The 17,093-nt window shown below is 49.5% G+C and overlaps 2 protein-coding genes across 2 annotated transcripts; one reads left to right on the top strand and one right to left on the bottom strand.

The window, feature by feature from the left end:
* Positions 1-1,705: 1,705 nt before the first annotated feature.
* Positions 1,706-8,694, bottom strand: LOC100897263 (DNA topoisomerase 2-alpha). The gene is made up of 23 exons (XM_003745232.2): positions 8,559-8,694; positions 8,216-8,413; positions 7,878-8,055; positions 7,651-7,787; positions 7,358-7,503; positions 7,086-7,256; positions 6,752-6,956; positions 6,485-6,641; positions 6,174-6,400; positions 5,993-6,082; positions 5,697-5,913; positions 5,436-5,572; positions 5,131-5,334; positions 4,751-4,977; positions 4,499-4,650; positions 4,099-4,385; positions 3,664-3,969; positions 3,324-3,573; positions 3,030-3,223; positions 2,755-2,889; positions 2,353-2,655; positions 2,156-2,273; positions 1,706-2,079 (listed from the first exon to the last, which is right to left on the bottom strand). Exons 1-23 carry the CDS (start codon positions 8,607-8,609, stop codon positions 1,934-1,936), a joined length of 4,236 nt encoding a protein of 1,411 aa, XP_003745280.1. The 5' UTR covers positions 8,610-8,694; the 3' UTR covers positions 1,706-1,933.
* Positions 8,695-10,342: 1,648 nt separating this feature from the next.
* Positions 10,343-16,424, top strand: LOC100903848 (uncharacterized). The gene is made up of 10 exons (XM_003745275.2): positions 10,343-10,472; positions 12,210-12,334; positions 14,452-14,487; positions 14,575-14,673; positions 14,787-14,969; positions 15,114-15,238; positions 15,342-15,494; positions 15,618-15,792; positions 15,914-16,042; positions 16,181-16,424. The coding sequence occupies exons 2-10, from the start codon at positions 12,233-12,235 to the stop codon at positions 16,379-16,381; spliced, it is 1,203 nt and encodes a 400-aa protein (XP_003745323.1). The 5' UTR covers positions 10,343-10,472; positions 12,210-12,232; the 3' UTR covers positions 16,382-16,424.
* The last annotated feature ends 669 nt before the right edge of the window (positions 16,425-17,093 follow it).

The raw sequence follows: 17,093 nt of genomic DNA, 5'->3' as shown, positions 1-17,093 counted from the left end.
GCACAGGGCACGTGACGAACGACGAAACTCTCGAAGTCGCAGAAGCAACTCCCGGAATAACCCCGAACGGCATTCTGACCGAAAACGGCTGGAAATCGGAAAGATTAGATTCAAGCGACAGAACCCAAGACGCGAATGTTCCGCTAGCAGAGGCTCCGAAGATTTCCCGAGTCATACAGAAAATCCTCACCAAGCCTCCTGTGGTGACGGATTCGGGTTTCAAGGAAAACAGAGCGGTCTCCGCTGAAGGCTGCCGGAATACCAGATCCGTCAGAAGTCGCAGAAGCTTCGAGGACCCACAGTTTGGAATCCTCGGAAATCGGGAACGCGAAGGGTACTCTTGGAGGGATCGAGACCCCGACAGTTCCACACGGAGCGTGATCACTCATTCGAGATGTCGACGATTTGGTAGCAGCCGACTATCGGCTGTCTCTAGAGAAAACTCCTTCCCCTACCCGGATATGTATGATGAGACAATCCAGAAGAAGATAGGCAGCCCGCCCGCTTCTGAGGCTTCCTATGTGGAGCCCTACTTAACAGATTGTGCGAGTCCGAATATCGTTGACGCCGACGGGGACATTCTCCTTCAAAGCGATGACCTCCTCGCAGCCGACGTAGTCTCTCCGCAATATTTCGTGGTGAGTATTCGCATCCAAGCTCTGCTACCGCACCGGACCGGAGCTCCTGATTTTTTTCCGTGTACGACCGATCTCTTCCTTACCGCCAGTCCTCCACTTCGTAGATTCAGCTCATCGTGAAACCCGGGGAGACGTTCCTCGGTCTAGACTTCGCACACAGACAGAGTATCCAAGCGATGTTGAGAACCTTGACCAGAAAATCCTTGAGAGAGCTTCCCTTCCGCTCGCTTAAGATCGACCAGGTAGTTCTCATCGAACTAATGAAAGAGCTGGTCCGAGGAAAAGTCGTCGAGATCACTCGACACAAAGTTCAACTCAATCTGCTAGACCAATGTAAGGCTCATTCAAAATTCTTGAGATTGAATTATTCGACCTGATTCACCATCATCAGCTCACGGCTGCAATTTTCCTCCCTGTGCAGGCGGTGTAAGCTCCGCGACGAAAGTCTACCATTGCCCGGAAGTGATTGCGACGGCACGCCCGGCCTTGCAAGAAATCCAGCTGCGTACCCCGAGGCGCAAAGTGTCCGTTGGCGCTTGCGTGTACATCAAGTCCGGGAAGTACATCGACAACGACCGCTTGGTCGCTTTTTCGCACGGTTATAGCCCGGAGGGGGCTCAGGGAGGCCATTTCAACTCACACTAGCCAAATTATTCTCTATCATCATCGTCGCTGATGGCTGGGTACGAAACTTGGGATTCACATTAGGTGAGCTCAGCCAGAACGCGGACGGCTCATTTCATCAGGGAGCGGACTGATACCAGTATGGGATCGGAGGAGATGATCCCGCAATCTATTGTAATCATTAATTTTTTCGTCGCAAGTTATTTCGAAACTTCGCTTATATTTTATCCGCGAAACACCCTGCGTAAATAATAAGAAAAGTCCTGTCCTGAATAAAAGGATAGGGATCACGAATGACGACCCGGTTTTTCGATCCCAATTCAGATGCGAAGAGACGGATTTATGAAGTCCCTTTTCTGGATACGACTCGTCTTGAGGGGCGAACTATCCCTCGAGTCTGGGAGTCGCGCTCCGATATCGGAGATCGGAAAGCAGCTCGCATGTTTTTTTTCTCAGAAACAAGTTATATTCGTCGAGCGTTGGATAAGATGCGCACAGCAGAACCTCGTCCTCGAGGCTCAGAGAGGAACTACCGGACTCATTCTAAAAATATCTCTATCCAGAGATATCGATAAGCGCGGAATTATTGGACAAATCAGACCGCGCGATCCATATCGGAGGCAGCTCTGCTATTTGATTTCGGTTCAGTTCGGCAACACGAGCGTATCAGCTCAGAAATCCGAATCATCCGACAATATGGCTGCTCTCGCAGCCTTCTTGATTGGTTTCTTCCTTTGGAGCTCTGTGTCGCTCTCCGAATCCGAGAGATGGAACTTCTTGCGTTTCGGAGCATTGGAACTCTTCTCCGAAAGTACGGCTGGAACACGAGAGCAAAATTAGTTATTCATGCGCAGCTTAGTTAAGGTTGCTTCACTCAAAAAAAATGGACTCACGTCTTGAAGTTTGCGCCTGCGCTTTCTTCGGGGGAGCTCGTTTGGAAAGAGAAACCAGCTCGTCGTCGCTGCTCAGGATTTGCTCGACCACTCGAGCAGACTTCGATGTCGACGTTTCCTGGGAGAGAACGGTGACTCTCTCAGAGCGTTGATCAATTTATCATGTCGATTGGGATGGCGTGGCGAGGTTTCCGTACCTTTTTGTTCTCCTGATCCTCATCTCCCGAGTCGGCATCGATGATGGGTTTCGCGCGGCTCCTCTGCGGCATCTCGCGTTTTTGAGGTTCATCATCGCTCATGGCAAAATCAGACTCCGACCCTCCATCGCTCAGGTCAGTGCCACTGTCTTCTTTCTTGACTTTCTTCTTGAAATCAAGTTTCTTCTGTTTCGGATCCTGTTTGCTCGCCTTCGGATCCTTGGGCTCTTTCTTCACCGCCTCTTTCTTGACTTTCTCGGCCTTCGGCGCTTTCTCCGCTTTCGGTTCTTTGCGTTTTTGTCCCTGATGGCGAGCATGAAGTCTCGATTTAATTTTTTTGGACAAATCGAAATTATTGGAGGACTTCTGTTCGGTCCGAGGAGTTATTCCTTTAGGACTTACCGCGATTTGGGCTTTCTCGATTTTTTCGAGCAGCTCCTTATCTATCTCTGGCTTGATGCGATCGCCAGTTTCGGTGGCCTCTCCTTTAATGGCCTTGCCTTTAGCCCCTTTTTGCGATTTCACGGCGGCTTGTTTCTGTGAGGGAGAGGCACGTCGGTCTCAAAACTTTCAGGTCTCAAAGAATGAATAGTGAGTAGGTGAAAACGAACGATTCGGTCGGAGCAGTTCATTTATCGCTGATCGGGGCTAGTGCCCCCAGATGGGTACTGACTGACCTTTTCTGCTTTTCTGTTCTCCTCACGCTGTTGTGCTTCATACGCGTCGAGTTTTGCCGAGAATGCGTCTAGATCCTCGTTCCACAGATCCTTCGGGGTTTTTCCCTCGAGCGTCTTCAACTCGGTGATTTTGTTGTCCCTTTTCTTCAGCAGTTCCTCTTTCCTCTCGAAAGTCAAACTCCACATCGTCATACCTATCGAGGAAAAGCTTCAAAAGTTGGATAGTTCCGTAGCCGTGGAACCGGTGCTAATGCACGACCGGAGTTGAGATGAAATCACGATTATCGAACTTACTCAGAAGATAATCGTAGTCCTTTGTTTGATTGCTGTCGGAACGTGGTTGACTCTCCTCTCGGGAGCCTTCGGCTTCATCATCCTCGATACCGGCCTCAGCTTCTTTCTCCTGCTCGGACTTCTGAGACTCTTTCCAACGGAGCACGGGATCGGGATCGTAACCTCGTTCCACGAGCAACTCGATCATGACTTTCTTCTTCTTGTTCTCCACGCGGATTTTGTCCTCGCATTTCTCGACTATGAAGCGCGCCTTCAAGACATCGAGACATGAGAATCGGAATCATTACAGGCTAGTAGAGAATCCATGGCTGGACGGACAGACCGAGTCCACCCTTCTCACCTGGTTCGTGAGTTTGCATGCTTCCGCCCCGAGCATACCCAAGAGAAAGTTCCGTCGACGTACGTATCCGTCTAGTCGAACGGTGAAGAACTCCTCGAGAATCTCCTCCGGACTCTGGTAGAAGCGGATGCAGCCGGCGGCATCGAAGAGAACCATACAAGTCGTCGCTAATGTAGTCTGGAGCTTAAAGACTTTGTGGAGCCCCTCCGACTGGGCTTTCGCCATCTGGGCACTGTCCATCTGGACTACGAAATTGACTTTCGTGTCGGTATTGTATTCCCGGTAATCCGTTATCAGACCCGGTACCTGGGAACAAACGGGGAGCAGCGAGGAACGCTCGTAAATGAGTTCCTAATCGACGGGATAGGGTCGAGAAGGGGGAGCGGTCGAGAGAGGGGCTAGATTGGGACTGTGGCCGGAGCCGGAGGCACAAACCTTGTCTGAACCGTGCAAGAGCGATTCGAGGACATTCTCTTTGAATGCCTGAGTCCAAACTTTGATGGGGAGTTCGGTTATCTGAACTCGATTGTTCGAGAGGGTTGAGATTTCCCCGTGTACAACGATTCTCGAACCCGAATCTAGAGCGACGATTTCCCCCTCGAAACCCTTATACCACGGTGTCATTTTCTTCGGGGGCTGCCCCTTGAGTAGTCTGCGAACGTTCTCGACGACGTCCCTCGGGTTGTAGTTCGGGATCTTCGTGCTCCAGCCCGTTCCGATTCCTGATTCAATGATTATGATGAGAGGGGTTCCAGGATCGAAGCTAATATCTCATCTGATTGATCAATTTATTCGGATGATGATCACGTCGAATTCGAACCGAATCCAAACTCACCTTCTGCACCATTCACTAAAACCATCGGGATAATTGGAAGATAATAGTTCGGCTCGATCTTCTGATTGTCATCGTACAGATAATCGAGAACCGCATCATCGTCCGCGTGGAACAAATTCCTCGCCAATGGAGACAATTTGGTGAAGATGTATCTGGGATTTCGAAAGTTTTTGAAATGAGTTTCATTCTGAGAGATTCCATCTCCAGGAAATTCCTCAGAACTCGACATGCGACGAGAGCGCTGACTATAACCTGGGGGATGCCGAGTCCTTTCCCCCTTGAAGTCGCGTTCCGAATTGACCAATAGGCTGCAGAAGATTGATGTTATTCGAGCCCACGAAGTCCTGCGCGAGGTTGATGATGGTCATCATGAGTGACTGCTCTCCGTGGTGATAAGATGACATTTCAGCCACCGAGCCCGCCAACTGCGCGACCTTCACTTCACGCTTATCGTTCCTCTTCAAACACGTGAATAAAACCTGGAAATTGAGCGGAGAACTTAAGCCAGCGTCCGGATAGGATGAGATCGTACCATGAAATATTTCTGTGGACCTGAACCCTTCGTCCTCGAGCCCGAGCTCTTATCCCTATTGCTCAAGAAGTTGATCGATTGCGCTGCTCTCGACACTCACCTTCCTCTGACCGGGTTTCAAACCGTCCACCAGGGAGGGTATGGATCTCTCGTTGTCCATGTTGGAGAAGAGGATCAGTTCTTTGTGAACGAAATCAGAATACGAGACCTTTTTCGTATCCTTGTTGTACAGATAGATTTCTGGCATTCCCAATTCACGGCGATCTTTGCGCTCCTTCATCCCGTTCGTGAGCCAGGTTTTTCGCTGGAGTTCGAAGGTGAGTTTTGTCTCGAGTTCCCGAAAGGTATAATCATTCGACGAATAAATCTCGAAACTGCGAGGATGTAGGATTGGGGAGCACCCACCTCTTCGACCATCTTCTTGGAAAAAGCTAGAGTGATCGAACTGTCGTCTTCAGCACCAGTGTACTTGAAGGCGATAAGATGCCTGCCCATGTTTGAAAAATATTCTTTCGCCTCCTTCGCGGTAGACGTACCCAAACCTAGAAGAAGAATCGATCTAACTCCCGCGGCTTCTCCAGAATCAGATTCCTCCTCCGATTAGTCCATCAGCATCACTACTCGGCGCTATCTAGGGACTCCGGATTCGGGATCCGAGTGACCCACCCTTGTAATACTTGACTCTCCAAGATTCCCAATTCGGGGTAGCGACTTTCCACTCTTCGAACTCTGGAAGCGAAAAGAACGATTGCTCGTTTGATCCTTTGAACACCTTGACGATGGGTGTGATGAACTCTTCAAGGAAATTCATTTGTAGGAGCGATGGCCAGTTATGATGGATGAAATTGATCAGGAGGCCCTTGATGTGAGACCCGTCTTGATCCTGTGGATTGGAACGCCGGCTCTAGATTCCGTCTCAAGTTCGAAAGGACATCGACCCGATTGGCCGGACAATAGCTCACCTGATCGGTCATGATCATTATTTTTCCATAGCGTAAGCTCCTCATGTCCTCTGGGGCTTCATACTTTTTCTTGTATTGGAGTCCCACAATCTAGAATCGAGAAGATCTCCCACAGTCTGTGCTGCCGAACGGCCTCTAGGGGCCTCTGGATGCTTTTCTCAAACATGCGAATTTGATTTACCTTGATTATGTTATTGATCTCTGCATTCTCGAGAAGTTGTTTTGTCGTAGCTTCTCGAACGTTGAGGAGTTTACCGCGTAGTGGAAACACTCCATAGCGGTCCCTGCCTATGACTCCGAGACCGGACACAGCCAAAGTTTTGGCTGAATCTCCTTCTGTGAGTATCAGAGTGCAATCGATCGAACGACTCGTGCCGGCATCGTTTGCGTCCTCCAGTTTCGGGATACCTTTGGGAATAGATCGTTGCTCGAAATCCACAACTTAACCCAGGATCCTGGATCTGAATGTCTGGAATGTCGAGGATTTCGAACCTTTCAACTTCGCATGTTTTGTTTTTGAGCATTTCTTGTTCATTTCTTTCTGCGCTTTGAAGTGAACGAACATCATGATGGAGTCGATGATTCCTGATTTGAGAACTCCGTTGAAGAATTTGTCGGACATGTCGCAAGTTGAGCCGAACTTCTTGACCTGGAAAAATCGTAAGCGTATCGGTTCGTAGCAGCTGCCTCAGCAACGCGCTCTGCAACCTCGTGCGTACTCAAGCGGAAGGTGGAACCCTCCCCTCATAATACTCATACCTGGAGCGTCATGTTTTCTTTGGTCTGCGAGTCGAATGTCGGGTTCTCAATGAGACAATTGACGAAGATCCACATGTGATCTCTGATCTGTTTCTTCGTGATGTTCACTCCTTGTTTGTTCTTCTTTTTCACTTGATCAGTTAGTCTCTTCGAGATGGCGTCGACCACGTACTCGACGTGACTTCCTCCTTTGGTTGTCGCGATGCTGAAAGATGATTACCTAGCTCAGAGCCCGAGATTCCCTCTTTGTCCCCCTCAGTTCAGCCCCGACTCGGGCAACGATGACGCTCCCAGACGACGGCATCCCACTCTTGCGGACTTCCGACGCACTCACTTGTTGACGAACGACATCTGCTTGAACTCGCCCTCCGGTGCGGGACAACAGGCGACCTCCCATCTCGAACTGACAATTTCGTGAACGACCGTCAGCGGTTTGTCTTCGTCTTCATTTGTGCACTTTGAGGTGAAGAGGTTCACGTAGTCCAAGAAGTTTTTCACAGGCAAACTGTTGGCGAGACGAGACCGCTCATTCGCGAAGGAACCTCATGAACCTATGAGTTTTCCATGCAGTGACAACTTTGTTCCGGAATAACTCGATCGACTCACAGTTCCCCGTTCAATTGAACTTTGACTCCGGGGGTACAACCGGCAACATCGTAAGCTCGTCTGCTTGCAAGGGCAACGAAATCCTTGTCCAGCTCCTTCATATTAAATTTCTTCAGATCAGGGTAGAAGGTAACCTTCGTATAATCCTGCAAGATCGAGGTAATCATCAAGTCACTCTGACACCATAAAGTCGAGGATTTCGAATACAGAGATGGGCACTCGGAAATATTTTTATGCAAGCTAAGATGGTCGCTGTAATTCGGGTGCCTGCCCGCAGAATTCTATGCACGGACCTGCGAGCTTTCGACGATTTTTGCTTCACCTGTGACCGTCATGTTGTTCGACCATGATTGCTTGAAAGCTTTTTTGTCGGCTTTCGATGAGGTTTCCAGTGTGAATTTCGTTGAGAAAATATTGCACAACTTCGCTCCTGGAAAGCTGATCATGGTAATCTGCCAGATTTTGAAACCGCAGACGCTAAAGCCCACGTCGCTCTGATGACGGCGAGCTTCTCACCCACCGTATCCATTCCGCCCTCCTGTGACCTTCTTCTCGTCGTCGTTGTAGTTGGAAGAGGTCAAGAGATGACCGAATATCAAAGTCGGAACGTAGCATTTCTCTTCCTTGTGCATGACTACGGGAATTCCTTTGCCGTTGTTGTAGATTGAGATCATTCCTTTCACCGGGTCTATGTCAACCTGCATGGAAGGACACTTGCTGCTGGATAGTTGTCAAGGGAAGAGCTCAAGAATTGAACATCACTCGAGCGCACTTTCCACGAAAAACCAACGATCCGATGGATATTCCACTGGTATCACAAGGGCAAAGGATCTCATCACGCCCCGAAGTGTGGTCTACCTTGATCATGTTTTGACTCTTGTCGCGTTGCTTATTATCCGCCGCATTCACAAGAATCTCGTCGAAAATCTTGTACAAGCCTGGGACGTAAGTGATCTCCCGATAGACCATGCCATGCTCCGGCCCATCGTACACCCAAATCTTCTGCGTATCCTGCTCGACTGAGCCGATGTATGTGTCAGGCCGCAGAAGGATGTGCTGCGGAAATATTCAGATAGCAAGCCTTATGGTTCATGGTTATGGTTTCGGGATCTCGCAAGGGAAACTTAGGATCAACGCAGGCGGAACTAGTGTCAGGCTCAGAAAGGAGCCGTTCGTATCACTCCCGGCGGCGAACACTAACCTCGAGTTGAGTCTTCTTTTGATAGATCTTCTCTACCCCCGACTCGCCCATGTTGGCGATCGATGTTCTTCACCTAAACCCTATCGACTGACTCGAGCTATCTCTGGAACGAACAACTTAAACGGAAGCGATCGAGAATTCCTCTCGAGGCTCTAAAGTGGATGATTCCATGAATCGGTGTGAGCTCGACTTCGCTGTGTCAGTTCTTTTACCGTCCAAGGCGGCTCGATGGACCTGTCAGTTGATGTTGACCGCGGGAATGATTCAGTCCGCGGTAGTTATTTTGATCGGCACATGATTCAAGATCACACGCACGTCCACCAAGATCCTTGCTCTCGGGGAACTTCCCTGTCCATTCGGAGGGGGTATGCGCTGAATATTCAGGAAACTGCGTTTTCTTCTGAAAATACGGTCACCGGCCTATTCGTTTGTCGTGGAGCCAACATGAGTGAGAGTTCTTCGCCGCCGCCGGACGATGCGCGCTTCGAGATTACTTATATAAAGCTTATAAGGCAGCCTCCCAGAAGAGGGATCCATGGTAGCATCGTTCTCAGCGGTGCATCGCGCTCTTTCCACGTCGATGATTATGGAAGGAAAATGATTGTTTTAAAACATATCCATCAATACTTGGTCGCTCGAGCATCGGGGATGAGCGGGGCTCCTTCCAAGCGGCGCGAGTTTCACTTCCCCGTATGAGCTCAATATTTCGCGAGCCATGAGCGGGAGAGCTTCAAGCCGGAGCCAGCAATCGCCATCGAGGCTCGCGCTTCCTCGAGGCTCAGTTCTCATGTTTCCCCTATATTTTACAGAAGCGTCTGTCTTTGAAGATCGCATATTCCACTCACAATATGCCCGTTCTGAGCACGAAGCTATCCTTCTCTCCATTATCATCTTGAGACTGTTTATCCCTGACTTCATTTCGAGGTCACGAGTCTACTCGGGGAAATCGGCAACTCTCGGTCTCTGCTTTTCTCTCCTGCTAAGGTCAAACGTGTGCATTCATACCAGAGATTCTCGCAAAGATTTGTGGAGGCATGCTCCACTAATTGTATCTTAGAAGTTTTCCAGTAGAAAAATCGATTGATTGGCCTGTTCCTTGAACCTCTTCACTGTGTCCGCTCCCAATATTGAGGAAGGATACTCCGTGCCAAAGCTCGGATCCTTCACATTGGTTTCGAGCGAGCTATTGGACTACTCTTCTGTGCGTCACAAGACCGTGGGAGCGGACTCTTTCCCGTTGGGACTTAGGATCAGCATTGTGTCGGGATGTGGGGGGGGAGGAGAAAATGAGGATGGAGGTCCTTAGCGGAGCTGACGACCAGCATGCGATGGATCCGGCTGTATCCAGAGCCAGGGAATCCCCATCATAGGCTTTAAGCTCATCAGGGCTCCTTTTATTTTCCTCTGGAGCCACACGTCCGCAAAGGGTTAAACTTTCGAGGACCTTTTCAGATGCTCAAGCTGTTCCCTGTAGTTAGAGGGGGGACCGCAGACGATCATGATGACCTGAAAGAACTCTTGCAGAGATACCCCAATTTCACCCCATGTTCCTTTCGAACTCGCATATAGGTTTTCATACTGACAATACTGACGGATAATTCAGGAAACATAGTCCGCTCTCCGGGCAATCGCGCGTCATTTCAGTTTGGGATGGAGGGGACGTCGAAATCATCGACGTATAACCGGAGAGTTGTGAAGCTAGACGCAGGACCGCCGACGCGCCGGTATTGAAGACGGCGCCGGATATCACCGGTACGACTCGCGGAACGACTTCCGAGCTTTAGGGGAGCGCCATTTTAACTTTATGTTTCCTTGTGCCGATGAGAATTTGCTGCTGAGACGCCCGGATATCGGAAGAGGGAGTGCTCGATCCGACTGGAGAGTTCACGGAGGGGCAGTGGATATCGCGGTGAGGTACGTTTGATGAAGTTCGCAGATATTTTCTCAGACTGTCCGTCTTCATAGCTCTATGAAGAGAGATTCGCAAACGTCAAAGATGGCGGCTCGCTTTTGGGGATCTATCTCTTCGGTTCCACTGAGTTCTGGCGCCGCTCGAGACCCGGAGATGAGCAACCGCGAAGTCTCGGATCGCTGTTAGAGAGCTGCGGTCTGCGATTCTGAGTCACTATTGTGAGTGACGTGGAATTCCGCCGATACCGCGAAGTCTGGAGTATGAGTCTCGAAGCTCGGTAGCGAGATTATTATCGTTTCGGTGTTTAAGAAACAAGGATGACGTCTCAGCAATCGTTCGACTGAGCAGGAATCCGCGCGGATGGCTCAGACGTCCGAGACGTGAAGGCGGGCTCAAATCAAAGGCGGCGATATCGGCATTCCTGGCCGACTTCCGCGCCTCGGAGGGTTTCGTGCTCGCACGGCTTCTCATCCCGTCGGTTTTTTGGCATGAATTCGCTGTGATGGTCGTAGACTCCAATTCTGCATCGGATTGCCTCGAGCCCAGAGCAACGAGAGAGTTCTTCGAGAGAGATGGGTCTCGGCTCACGTGTGACCTCAATCAATCAATACGAAGTAAATGCCGCTACTTGAATGAATGCTGGTCGAACAATCGATCCATCGGGACTTGTAGATTACTGGGAATAGAACTGCGGCTTCCGCTCTGTGACGCGACGCCGCCGTCGCGACGCGACGTATCTAGTCTTGTAATTCGAACGACCATTAGGAATTCGAGGATCCGAGAGCGAGTAGCTTAAACATATTCTTCGTGTAACTCGATCCTGGTGCCGCTAATTCTCAGCGCTGGTAATTAGATTCACCAAGGCGAGATTTCATTTCGTTGGAAGCTGATCTTGAATACGAATGATCATGAGCTCGATCTGGAATTCCCTGCGATGCAAGCAGAATCTCTCAGCTTACGTTCTGACGGGAATTGTGCAGCAACGGGGCCCCGATGTGGAAGTCCTCCGTAGCTGGGTCGAATCAGATCAATTACTCACCAAACACTCATGGCGATGTTGCGGGTCGGATCGCATCCTTATTCTCGCTTTCGAAATCCGTCCCTGTATCAGAAAAATATCTCCGCCCTGACACTGCCGGGATAAAACTTGCTCAGAGATATCGATGGAATCGAGTACCTTCCTCCCTGCCTAAGAGACACCCTAATTGCATTCATTGATCACTCAATCAATCAATCCGTGCCTCGAGATCCGCATAATCTCGAAGAAACTCGGTGCTGTCGAGCTCCGATGATGGGCGACGGTTTTCCCTCCTTCCTCCATCCTACCCATCTATGTACTGCTCGAATATCGATGCAGAATTGTACAATGAGGAGAGGAATTCTATCGGCGGCGTCGAGGATAGACCCACGTAAATCGCTACCGCACGTGGAATCAGACATGACATCACAGCGTCGTAGAAAAAGGGTCCCCGTAGAGGTCCTGCGTCGCTACCCGTCATTTTCGCGTCGCTCCTATGCTTCCTGAGTGCCAATTACGGCGCCTAAGTTTTTCTTCCTTGCGCCGAAACAATTCGGCATGGTCTATGGGTCCAGGAGGGATCCCGAGCGACCCAGAAGAAGATTCTCCGGCGAGCTCGTCGTTCATCGGCATTATATCACCTATCTCCGAGGGAGCACATGCATGGGGGAAGGGCGCCGTCGGAAGCGGTTTGAATTCATTTTTTCCAATCTCTCCACAGATCAGATTGTCTCGTTCCTTACGATGTATGCGTCGACCTCGGGATCGACACCAAGGAATGTCGTCTATACAATAGCCGACGAAGGGGAAATCGGAGGTGAACTCGTCGCGATTGAATCGCCACAAGTGAGTCTGCGAGCCTATTCTGAACAATAGACGGTTTGCCCGAGCGCGCCTTCTTCAATTTGTTTGCATGTTTTGACTTTGTCGACTCGATCCCGTTCCACGACAACGATCTCCTCCAGTTTCGTGCTGGGAACGGATCCTTTGCCGTGAAGATATTTTTCCCGCGTTTTTGAGCGAGCCGATGTTCCGCCGCTTAGGATCTCGAGGGAACGTCGTCTTCTACCGGCAATCATCGGCAGGTTTTGTTTTGAAATTTGGAAGGAAGCTTTGGCGAGACTTTTTCGTGGGAATCGTGCAGAAAACCCCCACGGATATTCCGTCGAGGGAACTCCTGGAGCAAGGAGGATCTTTTATACTTCGTCAAGCAGGTGAGTGAGCCTTTCCGGCGTGAAGTTTTCGAATTTTCCACCGGATGGTGACGTGGAGGAGATGTCAGTCATTCGATGTCGTGTCAAACGAATTTCTCAACTCCCGAAACTCGATCGTTCCTCTCGTCTGGGTACCTCTCGTAGCCTGAAGGTAGACCCGAGTCCCCGTAGTCGGTTCATCGAAAGATGCGAAGTCCTCCCTTTCGACGTAACCGGTGTGTTCCATCGAACAGTCCCTTCGGGGAAGCACCATAAGCACTATACGGAACGGTCAAGACCTAAAAATATACTTCGCGACTCTCCTCAATCGCAGAACTTTACTCCTTGACCCGTTAAGGTGGCGTGGTCGATCCCCATTCGGGTGAACAGCTCCCGATGATTCCCGAGTGGAGGGGTGAACCGGCGGCAGCCGTCGCAGCAATGTTTCCTGCTGCCGCGGAACTGTACGAAATTTATTGGGAGCGAATTCGACAGCTGTTCCGTTCGCCACTCATATTCCCTGGTCAGGGTAGCTTCTCATTGAGTGGGCGAGTAGATCGGGTGATTGTTTTGAATAGAGGGCGTCGAGAATCGGCATGCGAGTGTGAGTGGGTCTAGCTGTCTCTCCGTCAACCACACTACCGAAAGCCCAGGAGCAGCGAATAGAGTGGACTTGAATAGCGCGAGGTCTTTGCGCAGACATCGATTTCTTTCCTCATTCATTTAGAAACAGATACCGACATTTGGTTCCGCGTGTCAAAACAGCTGCTTCCGATGACAACTACTGCCGCACGAGCGGGTTGGCTTATATGTACACACCGTACTGTTGGGAAGACCGCAGGGCGAGATATCGAAATTCCAGGAAAGACTTCAGGAGCTGAACACAAAGAACATTTTCTAAAGACTCTCGTATTCCAGGATAAGAGCGAGTGAAGGAAGAACGCTGCCACCATGTTCGAAATCACAGACATGCAGAAGATTGGGGTCGGCCTCTCCGGAATGGGCTTGACGTTCATCGTTCTTGGGATGCTACTCTTGTTCGACAAAGGCCTGCTGGCTTTAGGTAATATCATGTTCATATCGGGTCTCGCCTTGGTTGTCGGTATTCAGCGGTCGCTGTCGTTCTTTTTCCAACGGCATAAAGCACGTGCGACAGGCTGTTTCTTCGGTGGAATATTCATCGTGCTCCTTGGCTGGCCCCTCATCGGCATGGGCATCGAGCTGTACGGATTCGTCCTTCTGTTCTCTGGCTTTTTCCCGGTGGTAATCAACTTCATTCGGCGGATACCACTGTTGGGAACTATATTGAGCTTGCCTTTGATAAGTACGGTCGTTGATAAACTGGGCGGTAATCAAGGAAAGTCAATCGTATAGTAGCCACGAGCCGAATCGCCAGAGTCTCGCATCCTGTTTCTCGCTGTATATAGTCCGGATGATGGTACGAATGTTACGAATGTCCTCAATCGATTATGTGAATATTATGTAAATCGCCAACCATCGCAATCATGCCGTTGCTGTTGGGCATCCCAGGTTGATCGACAAATTAGATAGAAAAATAATAAATTTCTTAACGTGAGCACTTAAATCCCAGAGTCGTTTTTGCCGTCTGCAGGACTAGTATCGAGGATGTGAGGGGATACGGCAATCGCATGCTACGCTCCCCAAATCGATTCTACTGCACGAAAATGAGAGACTTCAGTACTAGTATAAGGAGAAGAACACAATTATAACAATTACATAATCATAACTATATATTCTGTTTGTTTGAAGGGCACACCGCAGAAACTACTGCTCAGTAATGTGGTGGTGAGTATCTCCCCTACGGATATTTCGCCCTTGTGCAGACGCCCGCCCGATTTTTTTCCAAATGTCCTCGATTCTGATTCTTTCCAGAGCGTCGCCGCTTCCAGAGTCCGTGGTGAGAGTCAAAGAGGTTGTGATTCTCTCTACTGTGAATCATGTCACAGCAGACTCCAAAAGCTCGACGAGATGGTGAGCTGGTACCTCCGAAGATTGATACGTGTGTAGCCAGAAAATGATCTCATTCCTCACGCTTGGTGAGCCGACTGGTTAGTTTCGAACTGATGCGTTTCCTTTCTCGACAGGATCTCAAACAGACAGAGCTGGAGATGATGCTCCAAATCTACCAGAAGAAATTGGATTTCTCAAAACGACTCCTGGATGAGTATCACTTAAAAGAGAAACCATTCCTGAACAACATCACGAAGATCTTCAATGGCGACCAAATAGTTCGGATTCTCACCGGCCACTGTCTGAAACGTCGCGGTGTGAGTATAGCCGCTACCCTCAAATCACGTCTCCCGTGGAAGAAGTCGATCATTTCTTATGGGAAATAAGACAAATGAGAACCTCTCATCCGATTTCTCTCGGAATTGAGAGCTCCCGTCATAAAGAGATGAAAAACTCCGCAGGGATCCAGCTGGGACGACGCGACTTTGAAAAAAGCTGCGAAACTCTACTTCTTGTGCTCCCCGCAAGGCTATCAGGAAATTCTATCCCTGAAATTGCCCTTACCAAGCAGCCACACCCTACAGAAGTGAGACTCGACTGGACTCATGAGCCCTCATTTCAAATTCTCTTCCATGCAATAGATGAAAAGTAACCATAATATCCATTCTCCATCTATCACGATTTTCCAGTGTTATTCAGAAAGGTCGATCTCAGCCTCTGAACCCAAAACTGACCACGTTCAATCCATTCACTGCAAACGATGTGACGTACTCGATTTCCGTAACGCGGAAAAACCTCCAGCGCCAGAAACAAGTGGTCACTCCCAAGAATCCAGCTGAGACGTAAGTCGGGGACCTCCCTTAGAGAAGGCTCTGATTGAAGCATTTGATCTGAGAGGGAAGCATGAGTTGTCTCGACCCGTATATTCAGAAGAATTCTTCTTCGAAAAAAAAACTATATTGTAGGAAACAGGAGCGAGGATATGCTGAGAAGATATCCCGACTGTCCAAAGCCAACGACTCGACTCTGTCTCAAAACTTGGGGCTTGTGATCTCGCATGCGGATGTGTCCAGATTAGTGAACGAGGAAGAAGAGGAGAATGACGAAGTCCAGGGCGTGGAGCTTGAGGAGGGCAATGAGGTACGTCATCCCGGCGCTGGATCGAGGGATCCTATCGAATCAGAGAGTCCTTGCTTCGCGAGAAGCTATCTTGAGCTCTTGCCCTCTACTTCGGTGTGAGATTGAAAGTCCTTTCTCACAGACTCAAGTCCGGGACAACTCCGTGGATCGGGCAGTCGGAGCCGTTGTTCGCTCCATGGTGGATCAAGTGGTGAAGAACGTGACCACACGGCCGAGAGGGCCTTATGTATCGATTCTCAGAAACCCCAATGTGAGTAGCTACAGCCGGGAAATAGATTTAACTTCTCTTCCTTTAGGGGTAAGAATGGACATAGCCTATGAAACCAATGGAGTTCCTCCTTCGGTGCGAGGAAAATCATCCTCTAGATAACCATGCAACGATTCCCAGGATCCGAATGCTCCAGCGAGATACAACCTTGTCATGCCCCGCCATATGTTGAAACCGGGACAACGCTTCGTCCTGAAACACCCTGCTCCAGGTCAAACGACGTCGACCGTTCAGATCATAAGTCATGCTGTCAAGCGACTTCCAGCACCAGCAGCCCGCCAAGCTATCATTAAAAGAGCTCGATTGACAGATGACTCTTGAGATATGAGTGACTGTTTCCGATGTGAGAATGATTTTTCGCAAGAAAACCTTGTTCTCCTCTTGTAAAGTAAACAATAAAGTTTTCGTGGTGAGAGAGGATTCCTTAGACTCAGATACGTCTTCCAAGACCAACTGCAGGTGGAGCGAGTCGCATCCTCGGTGTGCCTCAGCGCATCTACCAAACTTAATAGAACGCGAGTTATGTAATTTACAGTATATTTGCAGAGATGACTTGCGTTTAATTCAGATGATCGGGGTTTGGGTTCACATCCTTCGCTCCTCTGAAGCTTAAGAATTCCAAGGTGACGCTTCAGATAGAGGTAGACAGAGAAACGTTTCGGAAAGCGACCGAACGAATAAATGCAGCCTTTTTAGCACTGGAGAGCCGATTTTCCATGAGAACTTGGCAGAATTCCCGAGATTACTCATTATGACGCAGACAACACATGGAATCTCGATGACGATCGATATCAAGTGTTTCTCAATGCCACGATTTGCTTTTGTCGGAAGATGAACCACTTGTTATAGTCAACAAGGATTTCTTGTAGTCTCCAGAAGTCTCCTTCTGAAAACGCGAAGAAATTTTTTAATCTCTACGGAACGGCTCATTCGAGGTCTCATATGCGAATGGGACGAGGTATCTATCGGAGGAGGCGATCGCATCCCAAGCATATCAGGTTGGATATAAGAGACCAACACGGCATGTGAAGTC

The sequence above is a fragment of the Galendromus occidentalis genome, unplaced genomic scaffold, assembly GCF_000255335.2.
Source record: "Galendromus occidentalis unplaced genomic scaffold, Mocc_1.1 scf7180000077480, whole genome shotgun sequence".
NCBI classification, from domain to species: domain Eukaryota; kingdom Metazoa; phylum Arthropoda; class Arachnida; order Mesostigmata; family Phytoseiidae; genus Galendromus; species Galendromus occidentalis.
This window is presented reverse-complemented; position numbering and strand designations above follow the sequence as displayed.